Source organism: Lolium rigidum, chromosome 7, assembly GCF_022539505.1.
Source record: "Lolium rigidum isolate FL_2022 chromosome 7, APGP_CSIRO_Lrig_0.1, whole genome shotgun sequence".
NCBI classification, from domain to species: Eukaryota; Viridiplantae; Streptophyta; class Magnoliopsida; order Poales; family Poaceae; genus Lolium; species Lolium rigidum.
Window position 1 is genome coordinate 61790192 of NC_061514.1, and position 22832 is coordinate 61813023.

The following is a 22832-nucleotide window of genomic DNA, read 5'->3' on the forward strand; positions in this document are numbered from 1 at the left end:
CTCCTCCGGCGGGGCCGGCTCCTCCGAAACGAACGTGGCCCATAAGACCTCCACCGAGAGAATATCCGGGTCGACGACGGGACCCGGATTCCGCACCAAGGTGCGCGCCCCGGAAGATAACACCTCCCAGTGCCACCCCGGCGGAGCCCAGTCCCGGACTTCCCCCATCTGCTGCATCTCCTCTAAAACTGTCCTAGCTCCAGGACGCGGAGGCCGCGGCATCGTATGCAAACTAACAAATATAATATTGAATTTGAATAAAGTGCAAACTAACAAATTTTCTAACACATACTAATATAGTACTGACATATTCCATCTAATTTTTTTCCTAATTTCCTAAAGTAACTCTAAATTTTCTAACTACTTCTAAATTTCTAACTACAAATTTTCTAACTAATTCTAAATTCTAAATTTTCTAACTAATTCTAAATTATAAATTTTCTAACTATTTCTAAATTCTAAATTTTCTAACTAATTCTAAATTCTAAATTTTCTAACTACTTCTAAATTTCTAACTACAATTTTTCTAACTAATTAAAACAAAAAAAACAAAAAAAAAACAAAAAAAAGACAAGGGCCGGGGGCTCACCTGCTTGTTGCCGCGGGCGGTGGTTGGCGGCGCAGCGAGGGCGGCGGCGCAGCGCGGGGGCGGCGGCACGGGCGGTGGCGGCGCGCAGGCCGGTGGGGCGGCGTGGGCTCGCGCGGGCCGGGCGTGGCACGGGCGCGCGGAGGAGAGGACGGCGGCGCGGGCGGGGGTGGCGGCGCAGCCGCGGGGCGGTGGCACGGGCGGTGGCGGCGCACGGAGCCAGCGGGCGGCGCGGGCTAGCACGGGCCGGGCGTGGCGCGGCGCGCGCGGAGGAGAGGCCGGCGGCGCGGGCGCGAGCGCGGAGGAGAGGAAGCGGCGCGGGCGCGGAGGAGAGGTCGGCGGCGGCGCGGGCGCGGAGAGGAGAGGCGGCCAGCGGCGGCGGCACCAAAAATTTGGGCAGCACCTCCCCCTATTCTGTGATCCTCGCGCGAATGAAGAAGAAGGGGCGCGCGCGGGGAATAAATAGGAGGGGCCTTTTGCACCGGTTCGTGGCTGGAACCGGTGCAAAAGAGTCTTTTGCACCGGTTTCAGCCACGAACCGGTGCAAAAGGCCCAAAATTTGACTGAATTTTTTCCTTCTTCCCTCCTTTTTTTCGCGGTTTCCGCCACGACACCGAGCGGGATATGTTCCCGCCACAACGCCGCGCGGGATATTTTCCCGCCACGACGCCGCGCGGGATATGTTCCCGCCACGACGCCGAGCGGGATATTTTCCCGCCACGACGCGCAGCGCGGAGATTTCCCGCCTAAACACCCTTTATAAATAGTATGCCCCCGTCTCTCCCATTTCACTCATCACCAAACCCTAGCCCATTGCACAATGCCCCCAAAGCCGCACCCGCCGCCGGTGGAAGTGGACCCGCAGCTCGCGGAGATAGAGGAGTGGGAGGAGCTGCTGCGGCAAGAGGCAGCAACCAGGAGGGCAGCAGCGGATGAAGTGGACCCGCAACTTGCAGAGATAGAGGAGTGGGAGGAGGCGGCGCTAGCGGCTACCATAGAAGCATTTGAGAGGCAGAGTCTCCAGGAGCTGCATAAGCGGCTGCGTGTGACAGATCTGGATAGTGAGGAGATGCATAAGCGTCGTCGTGAGGAGGAGCTGCGGCAGGAGGCGGCAGCGAGGAGGGCAGCAGCGGATGCGCGGAAGAACTAGTAGAAGTCGTTGTTTTAGTTTAAGTTTAGTTAACGTATCTTGTTAAATTTCAATAAAGTCGTTGTCATTTTATCCCGGTTAATGGCTGGAACCGGTGCTAAAGACGGTTGATTAGTTTATATACCCCTTTTATCCCGGTTATTGGCTGGAACCGGTGATAAAGATGGTGGATTAGTTTCTCGAAGATGTCTTAGATGGACGGCCGTCTTAGACATCTTCGGAAGCTCCGCCCGAGTAACTCTTCCCGCAAGTCCCGCTCGGAAGCTGCTACTATACACCCAACAACCAGTATGTGAGGATAAATTTCCAAACATGTGTATCTAGAAAAATAATAAACTTGGATAATTGCATTTAGTTCAAACGACCAATGTTACTGATACATATCACAACAAACGCTTCACAATATGAGCTCAAGGTACATGATAATAATTAATACATTATGATCGCTTCGACCGTAACCATGGAGTATCTTCAGCATTTAACGCGATGGTTGGATCAATGTTCACCGTGAAGGGCGGAATTTCAGCAAACTTATTATAATCTTCCGACATGTCTGTCTTGTCCTCGACTCCCACGATGGTTCTTTTCCCCGAAAGAACTATGTGACGCTTTGGCTCATCGGATGAGCTCGTTTCCTTATGTTTTCTTTTCTTCGGTCTAGAGGACATGTCCTTCACATAGAAAACCCGAGCCGGATCATTGGCTAGGACGAATGGTTCGTCTCGTAACCAAGATTGTTGAGATCCACTGTTGTCATTCCGTACAGCTGGTCTACCTTTACCCCTTTTCCATCCAGCTTGAACCATTTGCACCGAAATAAAGGGACCTTAAAAGAAGGTCCATAGTCAAGTTCCCATATCTCCTCTATGTAACCATAATATGTGTCCTTTTTGCCACTGCTAGTGTTTGTTGCATCAATGCGGACACCACTGTTTTGGTTGGTGCTCTTTTTATCTTGGGCGAATGTGTAGAAGGTATTTCCATTTATCTCGTACCCCTGGAAAGTCACTATAGTCGAAGATGGTGACCCGGCCAACATGTACAACTGATCTACAATATTGTTGTTATTAATGAGATGTTCTCGGAGCCAACCGCCGAATGTCTGCATATGTTTATGCGTAATCCAGTCTTCAGACTGCCCCAGATGTTCTGAGCGCACAATATTCTTGTGATCAGTGATATACGGGGCCACCAAGGTGGAACTTTGTAGAACTGTGTAGTGTGCTTGAGTGAAAGAAATGCCATCCCTACATATCATTGATTTCCTTCCTAGCGTGCCTTTTCCACTTAGTCGCCCCTCATGTCGCGATTCAGGAACACCAATCGACTTAAGGTCGGGAATGAAGTCAACACGTAACTCGATGACCTCCTCTGTTCCATAGCCCTTGGAGATGCTTCCTTCGGCCTAGCACGGTTATGAACATATTTCTTTAAGACCCCCATGAACCTCTCGAAGGGGAACATATTGTGTAGAAAGACGAGACCGAGGATGGAAATCTCTTCGACAAGGTGAACCAGGAGATGTGTCATAATATTGAAGAAAGATGGTGGAAACACCAACTCAAAGCTAACAAGACATTGCACCACATCCTTCCGTAACCTTGGAAGACTAGCTGGATCGATTACCTTCGAGATATCGCATTAAGGAATGCACATAGCTTCACAATGGGTATTCGAACATTTTCCGACGAAGCCCCTCGGTGCAACCGGAAGCAAGCTGCGTCATAATAATGTGGCGATCATGCGACTTCGAGGTTCTGGAATGTTTTCTTCTCCATATTTATAATTCCCTTTATATTGGAGGAGAAGCCAGACGGGACCTTGATACTGTAAAGGACTTCAAAAAAGATATCCTTCTCTGCTTTGGTAAGAGCGTAGCTGGCGGGACTTAAGCGACTCCTCGTATCCTTGTAATCCTCGTTCTTGCTTATCTTTTGGGACTTTCATACGATACTCGGTCCTCCCGTGCTTCACGGTGTATCTTTTGTCTTCCCATACACGCCTAAGAAACCTAGCAGGTTCACGCAAAGATTCTTCGTCACGTGCATCACGTCGATTGAAGAGCGGACCTCTAGGACTTTCGAATAGGGTAGATGCCAAAATATAGATTTTTTCTTCCACATGGGTGCGTGTCCGGTAACGTCGTCATTCGGAACAGATTGACCGCCGAGACCCTTTCCAAAGATTACTTTTAGGTCCTTGACCATATCAAGTAAAGCATCACCGGTACGAGTTCGGGCTTCACCCGGCGATCCGCCTCACCTCCGAAATGATTGCCTTTCTTTCCGACGGGGTGCCTCTTTGGAAGAAATCGACGATGCCCCGGGTACACAACGTTCTTACATTTATGCAAATAGGCACCTTCGGTCTCATCTAAACAGTGCGTGCATGCATTGTATCCCTTCTTTGTCCGTCCCGAAAGGTTACTAAGAGCGAGGCCAATCATTGATGGTCACGAAAAGCAACGCTCGTAGGTTAAATGACTCCCGTTTGTACTCATCCCATGCATGTACACCTGGTTTGCTCCACAACTGTAAGAGTTCTTCAAATAATGGTTGTAGGTACACATCAATGTCGTTGCCGGGTTGCTTTGGGCCTTGGATGAGCACTGGCATCATAATGAACTTCCGCTTCATGCACAACCAAGGCGGAAGGTTATAGATACATAGAGTTACATGCCAACTGCTATGACTGCAGCTCTGCTCCCCAAAAGGATTCATTCCATCTGTACTTAGGCCAAACCTTAAGTTCCTCGCGTCATCTGCAAAATCCGGGAACTCTCTATCGATTGTCCTCCACTGCGACCCATCGGCGGGGTGTCTCGAGCATCTCGTCTTTCTTACGGTCTTCTTTGTGCCATCGCAACAACCTGGCATGCTCTTTATTTACTGAACAGACGTTTCAACCGTGGTATTATAGGAGCATACCACATAACCTTGGCAGGAACCCTCTTCCTAGGGGCTCGCCCTCAACATCACCGGGGTCATCTCGCCTGATCTTATACCGAAGTGCGAGTGCATACCGGACATTTTTTCAAATTTTCATACTCAACGCGGTAGAGGATGCGATCATTAATGCATGCATGTATCTTCGGCACCTCTAATCCTAGAGGGCAGAGAACCTTCTTTGCTTCGTACGTACTGTCAGGCAATTCGTTATTCTTTGGAAACCTCCTCTTCATTATTTTCAGTAACTTCTCAAATGGCTTGTCACATATACCAGCTTCTGCCTTCCATTGCAGCAACTCCAGGGTGGCACCGAGCTTTGTGTTGCCATCTTCGCAATTTGGGTATAACTTCTTTTTGTGATCATCTAACATGCCCTTTAACTTTCGCTTCTCGTTTTCTATTTCTGCATCTCTGTGTGCATCGGCGATGGCCCGACGAAGATCATCATTAACGGGCTCATCTGATGCCTCTTCATCTTGATCACCTCCTCCTGCATCTTCATCTTCATCATGCCCCGTTGCGGTATCACCGTAGTTAGGGTACATATCATCATCCTCGTTCTTCTTCTTCGTCGTCTTCCATCATAACCCCTCTTTCTCCATGCTTGGTCCAACAATTATAGCTGGGCATGAAACCTTTCCAAAGCGGTGTGAGTGAATGACTTGCCATTCGGGGTATTGCTTCAAGTTATGGCAATCAACACATGGACAACACATAAAACCATCCGCCTGTGGGTTTTCCTGAGCCACACGGATAAATTCTTCCAGTCCCGATCTGAACTCGGGTAGACGTCGGTCAACGTACATTCATTGCTGCCGGTTCATCTACATAAAATAATTAATTAAGTTTATCAATAAACAATTACAAAACATCATAATATTTATATATAGTGGAAATTAGCACCGTACAAATTAAAGGGTTAAGTTGTTGCTTAAACCTTGATCGAGGAGGAAAGAAAGAGGAGAAAGCTTAAGTGTCGCTCCGGCACGTCATCTCATTTTTGTTGGGTGTAAAATCAAGCGGCATCACTCTCTCACACATTTCATCGAGCACCTTATGTGCATGCCAAAGAGAAGCAACTTAGCACTCAACACACACACCTTCTCCTAGCAAAAATGAAGTGAGTGGGCTGTTTGGCCGGGTAGCTGAGCTGAAATAGGGCTGGGGACCTTTAGCACCGGTTCGTGTTACGAACCGGTGCAAATGGTCTATCTTTTGCACCGGTTCGTAACACGAACCGGTGCTAAAGGTTCCTCGGCTGACACGTGCCTGGCGACGAACCATTTGCACCGTTTTGTGTTACGAACCGGTGCAAAAGATAGATCATTTGCACCGGTTCGTAACACAAACCGGTGCAAAAGGTCCCTCGGCCGGCTGCTCCCCACGAACCGGTGCTAATGACCCCTTTTAGCACCGGTTCGTGCCAAATCCGGTGCAAATGACATCTGGGGCAAAAAACCAAAGCCCTTGTTTCTACTAGTGTACTGTAGCAACCTCTCCTTATCTTATTTTATTGCATTTGTTGAGCCAAGTAAAGTCTTTGATAGTAAGGTTGAAACTAGATTTGGATTACTGCGCAGAAACAGATTTCTTCTTCGTCACGAATTTCGATCTGCCTCTCGTAGGTAACTTAGAAAAATCTGCCAATTTACGTGCATGATCCACGGATATGTACGCAACTTTCATTCAATTTGAGCAATTTCATCCGAGCAAGTCCGGTGCCTCTTTAAAATTCGTCTTTACGGATCGTTACGCTTTGACAGATTCTCGCCTTTTATTTCGCATTGCCTCTTTTGCTATGTTGGATGGATTTCTTTGTTTCATTAATGTCCAGTAGCTTTGTGCAATGTCCATAAGTGTTAAGAATGATTGTGTCACCTCCGAACATGTGAATTTTTAATTATGCACTAACCCTCTAATGAGTTTGTTTCGAGTTTGGTGTGGAGGAAGTTTTCAAGGGTCAAGAGAGGAGGATGATATACTATGATCAAGGAGAGTGAAAGCTCTAAGCTTGGGGATGCCCCGGTGGTTCATCCCTGGATATTATAAGAAGACTCAAGCATCTAAGCTTGGGGATGCCCAAGGCATCCCCTTCTTCATCGATAAATTATCAGGTTTCTTCTCTTGAAACTATATTTTTATTCGGTCACATCTTATGTACTTTGCTTGGAGCGTCTGTTTGTTTTTGTTTTTGTTTGAATAAATGCTTGTGTGGAAGAGAGACACGCTCCGCTGGTTCATATGAACACATGTGTTCTTAGCTTTTAATGTTCATGGCGAAGGTTGAAACTGCTTCGTTAATTGTTATATGGTTGGAAACGGAAAATGCCGCATGTGGTAAATGGTTTAATGTCTTGTATAATGTGATACTTGGCAATTGTTGTGCTCATATAGATCATGTTTAAGCTCTTGCATCATGTACCTTGTACTCATTAATGAAGAACTACATAGAGATTGTTAAAATTTGGTTTGCATGATTGATCTCTAGAGTCAAGATATTTTCTGGTTGAGGTGTTTGAACAACAAGGAGACAATGTAAAGTCTTATAATAGTTACAATATGTTCATATGTGAGCTTTACTGCACCTTTTATACTTGAGTTTGCTTCAAACAACCTTGCTAGCCTAGCCTTGTATTGATAGGAATTCTTCTCGTGCATCCAAATCCTTGAACCAAAAACTATGTCATTTGTGTCCACCATACCTACCTACCACATGGTATTTCTCTGCCATTCCAAAGTACATTACTAGAGTGCTACCTTTAAAAAATTATATTTCTTTGTCTTTGCAATATATAGCTCATGGGACAAATAGCCTTAAAAACTATTGTGGTGAAGAATATGTACTTATGTGTCTTATTTCTTAATAAGTTGCTTGTTGAGCGGTAACCATGTTTCTGGGGACGCCATCAACTACTCTTGGTTGAATATCATGTGAGTTGCTATGCATGTTCATCTTCTCTGAAGTAAGGGCGATTTTGATGATCAAATGGTTTGAGTATGCATAATGTTAGAGAAGAACATTGGGCCGCTAACTAAAGCCATGATTCATGGTGGAAGTTTCAGTTTGGACAACTAATCCTCAATCTCTTATGAGAAAATTAATCAGTTGTTGAATGCTTATGCATTAAAGAGGAGTCCATTATTTGTTGTCTATGTTGTCCCGGTATGGATGTCTAAGTTGAGAATAATCAAAAGCGAGAAATCCAATGCGAGCTTTCTCCTTAGACCTTTGTACGAGCGGCATAGAGGTACCCCTTTGTGACACTTGGTTGAAACATATGCTATGCAATGATAATCCGTGTTAATCCAAGCTAATTAGGACAAGGTGCGAGCACTATTTGTATACTATGCATGAGGCTTGCAACTTATAGGACATATTATGCATAACACATATGCTTTATTACTACCGTTGACAAAATTGTTTCTTGTTTTCAAAATGAAAAGCTCTAGCACAAATATAGTAATCCATGCTTCCCTCTGCGAAGGGCCTATCTTTTACTTTATTGTTGAGTCAGTTTACCTATTCTTTCTATCCCAGAAGCAAACACTTGTATCAACTGTGTGCATTGATTCTTACATGTTTACCTATTGCACTTGTTATATTACTTTGTGTTGACAATTATCCATGAGATAAATATGTTGAAGTTGAAAGCAACCGCTGAAACTTATATCTTCCTTTGTGTTGCTTCAATGCCTTACTTTGAATTTATTGCTTTATGAGTAACTCTTATGCAAGTCTTATTGATGCTTGTCTTGAAAGTATTATTAATGAAAAGTCTTTGCTATATGATTCATTTGTTCACTCCTTATCTTCATCATTGCTTCGAATCGCTGCATTCATCTCATATGCTTTACAATAGTATGATCAAGATTATGATAGCATGTCACTTCAGAAATTATCTTTGTTATCGTTTACCTACTCGAGGGCGAGTAGGAACTAAGCTTGGGGATGCTTGATACGTCCCAAACGTATCTATAATTTCTTATGTTCCATGCTACTTTATTGATGATACTCACATCTTTTATACACATTATATGTCATTATTATGCATTTTCCGGCACTAACCTATTGACGAGATGCCGAAGAGCCAGTTGTTGTTTTCTGCTGTTTTTGGTTTCAGAAATCCTAGTAAGGAAATATTCTCGGAATTGGACTAAATCAACGCCCAGGGTCCTATTTTTCCACGAAGCTTCCAGAAGACCGGAGGAGTTACGAAGTGGGGCCACGAGGTGGCTACACAAGAGGGCGGCGCGGCCCAGGTGCTGGCCGTGCGGCCCTAGCGTGTGGGCCCCTCGTGACGCCCCTTGACATGCCCTTCCGCCTACTTAAAGCCTTCATCGCGAAAACCCCAGTACCGAGAGCCACGATACGGAAAACCATCCAGAGACGCCGCCGCCGCCAATCCCATCTCGGGGGATTCAGGAGATCGCCTCCGGCACCCTGCCGGAGAGGGGAATCATCTCCCGGAGGTCTCTTCATCGCCATGATCGCCTCCGGATCGATGTGTGAGTAGTCCACCCCTGGACTATGGGTCCATAGCAGTAGCTAGATGGTTGTCTTCTCCTTATTGTGCTATCATATTAGATCTTGTGAGCTGCCTATCATGATCAAGATCATCTATTTGTAATACTACATGTTGTGTTTGTTGGGATCCGATGAATATTGAATACTATGTCAAGTTGATTATCAATCTATCATATATGTTATTTATGTTCTTGCATGCTCTCCGTTGCTAGTAGAGGCTCGGCCAAGTTGATACTTGTGACTCCAAGAGGGAGTATTTATGCTCGATAGTGGGTTCATGCCTCCATTAAATGCAGGACAGTGACGGAAAGTTCTAAGGTTGTGGATGTCTCGTTGCCACTAGGGATAAAACATCGATGCTTTGTCTAAGGATATTTGTGTTGATTACATTACGCACCATACTTAATGCAATTGTTTGTTGTTTGCAACTTAATACTGGAGGGGGTTCGGATGATAACCTGAAGGTGGACTTTTTAGGCATAGATGCATGCTCGGATAGCGGTCTATGTACTTTGTCGTAATGCCCCGATTAAATCTCATAGTACTCATCATGATATATGTATGTGCATTGTTATGCCTTCTTTATTTGTCAATTGCCCTACTGTAATTTGTTCACCCAACATCTGTTTATCTTATGGGAGAGATACCACTAGTGAACTATGGAACCCGGTCCTATTCTTTACATCTGAAATACAATCTACTGCAATTGTTCTTTACTGTTCTTCGTAAACAATCATCATCATCCACACTATACATCTAATCCTTTGTTTACAGCAAGCCGGTGAGATTGACAACCTCACTGTTACGTTGGGGCAAAGTACTGTGATTGTGTTGTGCAGGTTCCACGTTGGCGCCGGAATCCCTAGTGTTGTGTGATACGTCTCCGACGTATCGATAATTTCTTATGTTCTATGCCATATTATTGATGATACCTACATGTTTTATGCACACTTTATGTCATATTCGTGCATTTTCTGGAACTAACCTTTTAACAAGATGCCGAAGTGCCGATTCTGTTTTCTCGCTGTTTTTGGTTTCGTAAATCCTAGTAACGAAATATTCTCGGAATTGGACGAAATCAAGTCCCAGGGTCCTATTTTGCCACGAACCTTCCAGAAGACCGAAGAGCATACGAAGTGGGGCCACGAGGTGGCCAAACCACAAGGCGGCGCGGCCAAGAGGGGCCCGCGCCGCCCTATGGTGTGGGCCCCTCGTCAGCCCCCCGACTCTGCCCTTCCGCCTACTTAAAGCCTCCGTCGCGAAAACCCTGAGGCGAAAAACCACGATACGGAAAACCTTCCAGAGACGCCGCCGCCGCTGATCCCATCTCGGGGGATTCTGGAGATCTCCTCCGGCACCCTGCCGCAGAGGGGATTCATCTCCCGGAGGACTCTACACCGCCATGGTCGCCTCCGGAGTGATGAGTGAGTAGTTCACCCCTGGACTATGGGTCCATAGCAGTAGCTAGATGGTTGTCTTCTCCTCATTGTGCTTCATTGTTGGATCTTGTGAGCTGCCTAACATGATCAAGATCATCTATCCGTAATACTCTATGTTGTGTTTGTCGGGATCCGATGGATAGAGAATACCATGTTATGTTAATTATCAAGTTATTACATATGTGTTGTTTATGATCTTGCATGCTCTCCGTTACTAGTAGAGGCTCGGCCAAGTTTTTGCTTTTAACTCCAAGAGGGAGTATTTATGCTCGATAGTGGGTTCATGCCCGCATTGACACACGGGACGAGTGACAGAAAGTTCTAAGGTTGTGTTGTGCTTTTGCCACTAGGGATAAAACATTGGCGCTATGTACGAGGATGTAGTTGTTGATTACATTACGCACCATACTTAATGCAATTGTCTGTTGCTTTGCAACTTAATACTGGAAGGGGTTCGGACGATAACCTGAAGGTGGACTTTTTAGGCATAGATGCAGTTGGATGGCGGTCTATGTACTTTTTCGTAATGCCCAATTAAATCTCACTGTACTTATCATGACATGTATGTGCATTGTTATGCCCTCTCTATTTGTCAATTGCCCGACTGTAATTTGTTCACCCAACATGCTTTTATCTTATGGGAGAGACACCTCTAGTGAACTGTGGACCCCGGTCCATTCTTTAATACTGAAATACAAATCTGTTGCAATACTTCTTTTACTGTTTTCTCTGCAAACAATCATCTTCCACACAATACGGTTAATCCTTTGTTACAGCAAGCCGGTGAGATTGACAACCTCACTGTTTCGTTGGGGCAAAGTACTTTGGTTGTGTTGTGCAGGTTCCACGTTGGTGTCGGAATCCCTGGTGTTGCGCCGCACTACATCCCGCCGCCATCAACCTTCAACGTGCTTCTTGGCTCCTCCTGGTTCGATAAACCTTGGTTTCTTTACGAGGGAAAACTTGCTGCTTGTGCGCATCATACCTTCCTCTTGGGGTTGCCCAACGAACATGTGAAATACACGCCATCAAGCTCTTTTTCCGGTGCCGTTGCCGGGGAGATCAAGACACGCTGCAAGGGGAGTCTCCACTTCCCAATCTCTTTACTTTGTTTTTGTCTTGCTTTATTTTATTTACTACTTTGTTTGTTGCATTATATCAAAACACAAAAAAATTAGTTGCTACTTTACTTTATTTACTGTCTTGTTTGCTATATCAAAAATACAAAAAAATTAGTTTACTTGCATTTACTTCATCTAGTTTGCTTTATTTACTACTGCTAAAATGGCCAACCCTGAAAATACTAAGTTGTGTGACTTCACTAGCACAAATAATAATGATTTCTTATGCACACCTATTGCTCCACCTGCTACTACAGCAGAATTCTTTGAAATTAAACCTGCTTTACTGAATCTTGTTATGCGAGAGCAATTTTCTGGTGTTAGTTCTGATGATGCTGCTGCCCATCTCAATAATTTTGTTGAACTATGTGAAATGCAAAAGTATAAAGATGTAGATGGTGACATTATAAAATTAAAATTGTTTCCTTTCTCATTAAGAGGAAGAGCTAAAGATTGGTTGCTATCTCTGCCTAAGAATAGTATTGATTCCTGGACTAAATGCAATGATGCTTTTATTGGTAGATATTATCTCCCTGCTAAAATTATATCTTTGAGGAGTAGCATAATGAATTTTAAACAATTGGATAATGAACATGTTGCTCAAGCTTGGGAAAGAATGAAATCTTTGGTTAAAAATTGCTCAACCCATGGACTGACTACTTGGATGATCATCCAAACCTTCTATGCAGGAATAAATTTTCTTCGCGAAATTTATTGGATTCAGCTGCTGGAGGTACCTTTATGTCCATCACTCTTGGTGAAGCAACAAAGCTTCTTAATAATATGATGGTTAATTACTCTGAATGGCACACGGAAAGAGCTCCACAAGGTAAGAAGGTAAATTCTGTTGAAGAATCCTCTTCCTTGAATGATAAGATTAATGCTATTATGTCTATGCTTGTGAATGATAGGACTAATGTTGATCCTAATAATGTTCCATTAGCTTCATTGGTTGCCCAAGAAGAACATGTTGATGTAAACTTCATTAAAAATAATAATTTCAACAACAATGCTTATCGGAACAATTCTAGTAATAACTATAGGCCATATCCTTATAATAATGGTAACGGTTATGCTAATTCTTATGGGAATTCTTACAACAATAATAGGAATACACCCCCTGGACTTGAAGCCATGCTTAAAGAATTTATTAGTACACAAACTGCTTTTAACAAATCTGTTGAGGAAAAGCTCAATAAAATTGATATTCTTGCTTCTAGAATTGATAGTCTTGCCTCTGATGTTGATCTTTTGAAATCGAAAGTTATGCCTAATAGGGATATTGAAAATAAAATTGTTACTACAGCAAATGCCATCCAAGTTAGAATTAATGAGAATATAAGATTAATGGCTGAACTGCGTGCTAGGTGGGATAGAGAAGAAAATGAAAAACTAGCTAAAAAGAGTAATGTAGCTAAAGTTTGGACTATTACCACCACTAGCAATGCTAATGATTCACATGTTGCTACACCTCCTACTATCAATGGTAAAATAATTGGTGTTGGCAATGCTTCTACCCCTAGTGCAAAGCGCGCAAAATTACCTGAAACTGCCTGTGATAAAACTGCTGAAATTTTTTCCAACCTTGGGGATGATAATCCCATTGCTTTAAATTGTAATGATTTAGATTTTGATGATTGCCACATCTCTGAATTTATAAAGTTCTTGCAAAAACTTGCTAAAAGTCCTAATGCTAGTGCTGTAAATTTGGCTTTCACAAAACATATTACAAATGCTCTCATAAAAGCTAGAGAAGAGAAACTAAAACTTGAAACTTCCATTCCTAAAAAGCTAGAAGATGGTTGGGAGCCCATCATTAAAATGAGGGTCAAAGATTTTGATTGTAATGCTTTATGTGATCTTGGTGCAAGTATTTCTGTTATGCCTAAGAAAGTCTATGATATGCTTGACTTGCCACCATTGAAAAATTGTTATTTGGATGTTAATCTCGCTGATAATGCTAAAAAGAAACCTTTGGGGAGAGTTGATAATGTTCATATTATGATTAACAATAACCTTGTCCCCGTTGATTTTGTTATCTTGGATATTGAATGCAATGCATCTTGCCCCATTATATTGGGAAGACCTTTTTTTCGAACCGTTGGTGCTACTATTGATATGAAGGAAGGTAATATTAAATATCAATTTCCTCTCAAGAAAGGTATGGAACACTTCCCTAGAAAGAGAATGAAGTTACCTTATGATTCTATTATTAGAACAAATTATGATGTTGATGCTTCGTCTCTTGATGTTACTTGATATACACTTTCTGCGCCTAGCTGAAAGGCGTTAAAGAAAAGCGCTTATGGGAGACAACCCATGTTTTTACTACAGTATTTTTGTTTTATATTTGAGTCTTGGAAGTTGTTTACTACTGTAGCAACCTCTCCTTATCTTAGTTTTTGAGTTTTGTTATGCCAAGTAAAGTCTTTGATAGAAAAGTAAGTACTAGATTTGGATTACTGCGCAGTTACAGATTTCTTTGCTGTCACGAATCTGGGTCTATCTCCCTGTAGGTAGCTCAGAAAATTAAGCCAATTTACGTGCGTGATCCTCAGATATGTACGCAACTTTCATTCAATTTGGGCATTTTCGTTTGAGCAAGTATGGTGGCCGAATAAAATCCATCTTTACGGACTGTTCTGTTTTGACAGATTCTGTCTTTTATTTCGCATTGCCTCTTTTGCTATGTTGGATGAATTTCTTTGATCCATTAATGTCCAGTAGATTTATGAAATGTACAGAAGTGTTAAGAATGATTATGTCACCTCTGAACATGTGAATTTTTATTATGCACTAACCCTCTAATGAGTTGTTTCGAGTTTGGTGTGGAGGAAGTTTTCAAGGATCAAGAGAGGAGTATGATGCAATATGATCAAGGAGAGTGAAAACTCTAAGCTTGGGGATGCCCCGGTGGTTCACCCCTGCATATTATAAGAAGACTCAAGCGTCTAAGCTTGGGGATGCCCAAGGCATCCCCTTTTTCATCGATAACATTATCAGGTTCCTCCCCTGAAACTATATTTTTATTCCGTCACATCTTATGCACTTTGCTTGGATCGTCGGTTTGTTTTTGTTTTTGTTTTGTTTGAATAAAATGGATCCTAGCATTCACTTTATGGGAGAGAGACACGCTCCGCTGTAGAATATGGACAAGTATGTCCTTAGGCTCTACTCATAGTATTCATGGCGAAGTTTCTTCTTCGTTAAATTGTTATATGGTTGGAATTGGAAAATGCTACATGTAGTAATTCTAAAATGTCTTGGATAATTTGTTACTTGGCAATTTTTGTGCTCATGTTTAAGCTCTTGCATCATATACTTTGCACCCATTAATGAAGAAACACTTAGAGCTTGCTAATTTGGTTTGCATATTTGGTTTCTCTAGAGTCTAGATAACATCTAGTATTGAGTTTTGAACAACAAGGAAGACGGTGTGGAGTCTTATGATGTTTACAATATGTCTTTTATGTGAGTTTTGCTGCACCGTTCATCCTTGTGTTTGTTTCAAATAACCTTGCTAGCCTAAACCTTGTATCGAGAGGGAATACTTCTCATGCATCCAAAATACTTGAGCCAACCACTATGCCATTTGTGTCCACCATACCTTCCTACTACATGGTATTTTTCTCCGCCATTCCAAAGTAAATTGCTTGAGTGCTACCTTTAAAATTCCATTATTCACCTTTGCAATATATAGCTCATGGGACAAATAGCTTAAAAACTATTGTGGTATTGAATATGTACTTATGCACTTTATCTCTTATTAAGTTGCTTGTTGTGCGATAACCATGTTTCGGGGACGCCATCAACTATTCCTTGTTGAATATCATGTGAGTTGCTATGCATGTCCGTCTTGTCCGAAGTAAGAGAGATCTACCACCTTAATGGTTGGAGCATGCATATTGTTAGAGAAGAACATTGGGCCGCTAACTAAAGCCATGATTCATGGTGGAAGTTTCAGTTTTGGACATATATCCTCAATCTCATATGAGAATAATAATTGTTGTCACATGCTTATGCATTAAAGAGGAGTCCATTATCTCGTTGTCCATGTTGTCCCGGTATGGATGTCTAAGTTGAGAATAATCAAAAGCGAGAAATCCAAAATGTGAGCTTTCTCCTTAGACCTTTGTACAGGCGGCATGGAGGTACCCCATTGTGACACTTGGTTAAAACATGTGCATTGCAAAGATCCAGGTAGTCCAAGCTAATTAGGACAAGGTGCGGGCACTATTAGTATACTATGCATGAGGCTTGCAACTTGTAAGATATAATTTACATAACTCATATGCTTTATTACTACCGTTGAAAAAATTGTTTCATGTTTTCAAAATAAAAGCTCTAGCACAAATATAGCAATCGATGCTTTCCTCATTGAAGGACCATTCTTTTTACTTTTATGTTGAGTCAGTTCACCTATCTCTCTCCACCTCAAGAAGCAAACACTTGTGTGAACTGTGCATTGATTCCTACATACTTGCATATTGCACTTGTTATATTACTCTATGTTGGCAATTATCCATGAGATATACATGTTATAAGTTGAAAGCAACCGCTGAAACTTAATCTTCCTTTGTGTTGCTTCAATACCTTTACTTTGATTTATTGCTTTATGAGTTAACTCTTATGCAAGACTTATTGATGCTTGTCTTGAAGTACTATTCATGAAAAGTCTTTGCTTTATGATTCACTTGTTTACTCATGTCATTACCATTGTTTTGATCGCTGCATTCATTACATATGTTTACAAATAGTATGATCAAGGTTATGATGGCATGTCACTTCGGAAATTATCTTTGTTATCGTTTTACCTGCTCGGGAGGAGCGAGAACTAAGCTTGGGGATGCTTGATATGTCTCCGACGTATCGATAATTTCTTATGTTCTATGCCATATTATTGATGATACCTACATGTTTTATGCACACTTTATGTCATATTCGTGCATTTTACGAAACTAACCTATTAACAAGATGCCGAAGTGCCGGTTCGTTGTTTCTGCTGTTTTTGGTTTCAGAAATCCTAGTAACGAAATATTCTCGGAATTGGACGAAATCAAGTCACAGGGTCCTATTTTGCCACGAACCTTCCAGAAGACCGAAGAGCATACGAAGTGGGGCCACGAGGTGGCCAAACCACAAGGCGGCGCGGCCAAGGGGGGGCCCGCGCCGCCCTGTGGTGTGGGCCCCTCGTCAGCCCCCCGACTCTGCCCTTCCACCTACTTAAAGCCTCCTTCGCGAAAACCCTGAGGCGAAAAACCACGATACGGAAAACCTTCCAGAGACGCCGCCGCCGCCGATCCCATCTCGGGGATTACGGAGATCTCCTCCGGCACCTGCCGGGAGAGGGGATTCATCTCCCGGAGGACTCTACACCGCCATGGTCGCCTCCGGAGTGATGAGTGAGTAGTTCACCCCTGGATTATGGGTCCATAGCGGTAGCTAGATGGTTGTCTTCTCCTCATTGTGCTTCATTGTTGGATCTTGTGAGCTGCCTAACATGATCAAGATCATCTATCTGTAATACTCTATGTTGTGTTTGTCGGGATCCGATGGATAGAGAATACCATGTTATGTTAATTATCAAGTTATTACATATGTGTTGTTTATGATCTTGCATGCTCTCCGTTACTAGTAGAGGCTACGGCCAAGTTTTTGCTTTTAACTCCAAGAGGGAGTATTTATGCTCGATAGTGGGTTCATGCCCGCATTGACACCTGGGATAGTGACGGAAAGTTCTAAGGTTGTGTTGTCTTTGTTGCCACTAGGGATAAAACATTGGCGCTATGTCCGAGGATGTAGTTGTTGATTACATTACGCACCATACTTAATGCAATCGTTTGTTGCTTTGCAACTTAATACTGGAAGGGGTTCAGACGATTACCTGAAGGTGGACTTTTTAGGCATAGATGCAGTTGGATGGCGGTCTATGTACTTTATCGTAATGCCCAATTAAATTTCACTGTACTTATCATGACATGTATGTGCATTGTTATGCCCTCTCTATTTGTCAATTGCCCGACTGTAATTTGTTCACCCAACATGCTTTTATCTTATGGGAGAGACACCTCTAGTGAACTGTGGACCCCGGTCCATTCTTTAATACTTGAAATACAAATCTGTTGCAATACTTGTTTTACTGTTTTCTCTGCAAACAATCATCTTCCACACAATACGGTTAATCCTTTGTTACAGCAAGCCGGTGAGATTGACAACCTCACTCTGTTTCGTTGGGGCAAAGTACTTTGGTTGTGTTGTGCAGGTTCCACGTTGGCGCCGGAATCCACGGTGTTGCGCCGCACTACATCCCGCCGCCATCAACCTTCAACGTGCTTCTTGGCTCCTCCTGGTTCGATAAACCTTGGTTTCTTTCTGAGGGAAAACTTGCTGCTGTGCGCATCATACCTTCCTCTTGGGGTTGCCCAACGAACGTGTGAAATACACGCCATCATTGCGCCGCACTACACTCCGCCACCAACAACCTTCAACGTGCTTCTTGGCTCCTACTGGTTCGATAACCTTGGTTTCTTACTGAGGGAAAACTTAATGTTGTGCGCATCACACCTTCCTCTTGGGGTTCCCAACGGACGTGTCAACTACGCGCATCAATCACTTCAGCTGGCACAACATCTCCAGCCACGACAACGAGAGCTACTGGTGACTGAGTGGGCGCACGCGCATCATTAACCACAGAATCAGGAATCGCTGTAAAGTAAGTCTCCAACAGACCAGCTCCAGTAACATAAGCAGAAGGGCGTGGCGCTCTAAGCACAGCACAACGTAAAGTCGGATGAGCAATCTTATCACAGAAGTAGCAATAGTGTTTGACCCTACAATCTTTGGTGGCATGAGAACGGTCAGAACACTTCGAGCACCATACCGCCTTCTTTACCTTAGCCGCTGCCTTAGCTCCATCTGCGACATCCAAAGGGGCGGTGACCTGCTGGGGCACTGCCGGAGCAACATCCTGTGTCTGCACCTGCAAGGCCACCCCCGCCTGATGTGCCAATAACTGCTGCTGAGGAACCGCAGGCTGCTGTGGGAATCCTTGCGGAACAAAGGGGTACTGATACATATTAGGATGACCCAACCCTTTCTGCACCTGACCCTGGAACTGAATGGCTTGCCCCTGGTTCTGCTGAGGAAGAGCTTGAGAAGGAGCGCCACTAGGCACGGCGCCGACAGCAACCCCGACCTTCTTCTTCTTGTTCTTTCGCTTCGGTGCCACACCCGGCGCATACGGCTGCTGCATCGGAAATGCCTGGGCCGGCTGCTGCTGAAAGCCAGGCACCGCCTGGTGCAAGAACCCCGGCGCTGGCTGCTGCTGCCCTGCGACACCGAACGGAGGACGTGCCGGTGGCACAAACCCCGGCTGCCCCGCCCCGTACGCAAACCCGTAGGCCGGCTGCAGCGGTCGGGAATGACCCTGCATCCCAGGGGGCATGGGTACAGGGGAGGCCGTGGCTGTGGAGCGAATGCAGGACCGGCGGGACGTCCACCCCCCCTACGGCACCAAGGAGGCAGGGCGGCACCACGAGGCGGTTGTTGCACCGCCATGCGATCGGAGGGCGTGCAGCTACCTCCGCAAAGGAGGGGAGCCGCAAGGGCCTCCACCCGCGACGGAAAGGCGACGGTGATGCGGCCGGAGAGAAGACCGCCGGTGCCCGGGAGAAGACACCGGCCGCCCTCGACGATCTTCGTGACGCTGGTGACGAAGTGGGAGTCGGCACCGCCCCCGAGGTTGACGAAGCAGACGACGGCGATGAGGGGCCTAGGGTTGAAGAAGATCTTGGAAGGGAGACCGGCGATGACGACCTAGGTGCAGGCGACGGCAACGAAGACCTTGGCGAATCACTGTAGGCGGCTGAACAAACTTGGGGAGGAGACTCGGGACACGCAGGAGGGTTCACGGACCGATCCCTCCACAGGAATCGCATGGTCTGGCCCAAACCGGCCCACGTCCACCCTGCAGGCGACCCTGGTCCACCTCCATGCAAACGGTTTGAAATCCCCGCTGATGGCGCCTCCGAAGCAGTAACCGTCACCGTCGTCACCGGGGACGGGAAGAAGTCGGCGATGATCGGCGGTGAAAGTCTACGGCGCGGAACCGGCCCACGCCAGACCCCCGCACGCGGTTTCCTCCGCATGGCGAAGCCTAGCACCGATGGAGATCCGGCATTCTTCTCCGTCAAGGTGCCCGCCGTAGCAGCCCTCTTCCCCTCCGACTCCGGCAAGGACTTCTCACCGTCTGACCTGCACGACAAAGGACACATAGATGCCTTACCTTCGGACGCCGGCGACTGTCTTTCCCAGAACCTAGAGGCTGGGGTCGGGTAGCCAATGTCCGCCCAAAAGTCCTGAGCCAGCTCTTCGTCCGTTCGCCGCCCACGGCGCACGACGGTGGACCACTCCGGCGCCTTTGGCGTCCCGACGACCGCCATAGCCGCTTCGTAAGGTACGTCAGAAGCGCCATCGTCTGAGGAGTCCTCGGCCACGTCCTCGATCAACACATCAAACCTGGAACCACCGCCCGAGGAAGAAGACGTAGCCGTTGCCGTCGAACCGCAGCCACCGGCCAGATCTCCCGGCGCGAGAGTTAGCCTCCGGCGCCGTCCCACCATCGCCACCTACTCAGCGTTAACTTCGTAGGCAATCCAAAGATGGAGGGGCCTAAACACGTCCATGACGCGTTTGTCTTGTCTAGCTGCGCCATGGAGGGGTTCTAGGCCTTTAGAATGCTTCCTATGTAATGTTTGGCCATACTATCATTGTTCTCGGTAAAATATGATACTATTAAATTTTCGTGTCCAATTGAGTTTGGTAAGGTGCTGCTTCGCAGAGTAATTTCGTAGGAAAATTGAAAAAAGTTAATTTGAATGTTGGGTAATGTTATTCTAATATAAATATAAAGTATATTAATATAATAATCTACAAAGTTCGTAAATGTGTTTCTGACCTATCAGGGTTCCACTAGGTTAGGCTTGCAGGATAAGAAGAATAAGATGATTGAGAAGATTTAGATTTACTACTTCTTTTCATTACTTTTGTAATCTTCTTTTGTTTATTTATTTTTAAATTGTAACTCTATTTCTCCTCATAAGAGTTGTAAATGATTGCATAATATTAAATGCAATAAATACCTTAATTATTTATCTATTGTGTATGTACATTGTATATTCGATTTGATATTATTACTTGATTTCAATATGCAATTCAAATCCTTATTTAAATTCCACTAGTGCTTATGAAATGAAATTCATATATCCATTTGAATTCAAATCTTCCTTGACAAAATGTAGAGATTCAACAAAGGCCATGTCGAAATTTATTGCACTCACGTCGACGAACTAGGTCAATTTCAACAAGTTAAGAAAACCTTGATCTCTTTGTGTTTTAAACAAACGCGCGCGGAATTTTTTCAGATTTTCTATGCATAAATACAATGTACACATGTGTCGTGGGGTTGATGGTCTCTAATCCTCGGATATTACATGGATGATCCCATATGGGCCTGTCCATGTTTAATTTGAACCCATGGCGAACTAAAATAACTTTAATTTTTACTAATATTTTATACTCATTAGGAATATTTTTTGCATACTAGAATATTAACAATTATATATTTTCTACCATTTACTTGGAATATTTAAACATACCATAATGTTGCTAACTACTATGCCAATCATTATTTTAAATAGCATGCTATATAGGCTTGAGCAGGGTTTAAGTAAATGGAATCCATGTATAGTTGGACAGCTATAGCTTATTTGGAGGACTTTCACTATTTTCTATAGCCCGTAGAACATTTGTTGTAATATTCCGTGTTCATTTGTAATGAATAATTGCAAATAAACTTTCTTGTACTGAAATTGAATCAATTTTGTAACAAATTGTTTATTGAATTATGTTTATATAATTTCATAAATTACACATTATATACATATTGTGTTAAAATCTTTAAAGGGCACGACCAAAGAAATATCTTAGTAATGTTGTGTCTAGTATATAACTAGGTAACCATATTACAGAAATGTCTAGAATAAATTAAAGCATTGGTATGGTTCTTTACTCTTATTTTCCAGTTATAATGTATCTTAGAAGTTACCGTTGGCTCACTATTAAGTTGACATTAATTAACAATATTTTATACAGTGATCATCAATGGAGTAGTGTGGATTCTATTGCATTTGCAATCCTAGAGTTAAGTTAATTATATTATTACATAAAACACGGAACATACAAATCTAATTATCATATAGTATGTCATTTACATACATATAGTTAGTTTTTTTTTGTTTCATAACCATTTTTCTAATGAGTTTTTACTCGTTAGACACGCGGGTACAGTTGCCATCCCTCCCACTCCCATAATCCATGGCTTGCCCTGCCCGGCGAGCGGTATTGGCCGACCCGTGGGTCGGCTGAACTGCGGACCGCAGAACTGTTTTCCGATGCCTTGCCGCACCATATATACCCAATCCTTCCCCTTCTACGAACTCAACTCCCTCTCTTCCTCCCCGCACAAAAGCATCAAACGCACAAGAAAGCTTAGGCTCAGCTCAGCTCGCCTTGTTCGGAAGTCACCCGCATATACCATGGCGGCATCAGTAGCCTGCTCCTCTTTCTTCTTCTTCGACGCCGAGCGGCTCGGCGAGGCCGGCATGCCGGCGCAGGACGCGTGCGCGCTCTGCACCAAGCCGCTGGCCCGCGACAGCGACATCTTCATGTACAGAGGGGACACCCCCTTCTGCAGCGAGGAATGCCGCGACGAGCAGATGCAGCTCGACGCCGTCCGCGACAGGCAAGCCGCCCGGCGGCTGCGGCAGTACGCTTCGGGTACGGAGGCACGGCGCGGGCACCAGGAGTCCCGAAAGGTGTCCGTCGTGAGTTGACCGGCCGGCGAAGCCCGTGGCCGGCCGCGTAGAGGTTAGCTTGAACCAACCACTAGTGGAGAAGAGGCCTTTGGACCCAAGCAAATGTCCCGATCTTCGAACCAAGCCAGGTCCGATGGGGGCATTGGTCCGGTTCGTTTCTGCCGGGACGACCCCGCCGGCGGAAGCTGT

At 44.4% G+C, this 22832-nt stretch overlaps 1 protein-coding gene across 1 annotated transcript; it reads left to right on the forward strand.

Moving 5' to 3' along the window:
- Positions 1 to 22284: 22284 nt before the first annotated feature.
- On the forward strand, positions 22285 to 22661 carry LOC124669369 (FCS-Like Zinc finger 1-like). Its single transcript, XM_047205992.1, has one exon. The coding sequence runs from the start codon at positions 22365 to 22367 to the stop codon at positions 22659 to 22661; it is 297 nt and encodes a 98-aa protein (XP_047061948.1). The 5' UTR covers positions 22285 to 22364.
- Positions 22662 to 22832: the final 171 nt, after the last annotated feature.

Coding starts and splice junctions, on each gene's coding strand:
- LOC124669369 (XM_047205992.1), top strand. CDS start 22,365: ATGGCGGCATCAGTAGCCTGCTCCTCTTTCTTCTTCTTCGACGCCGAG.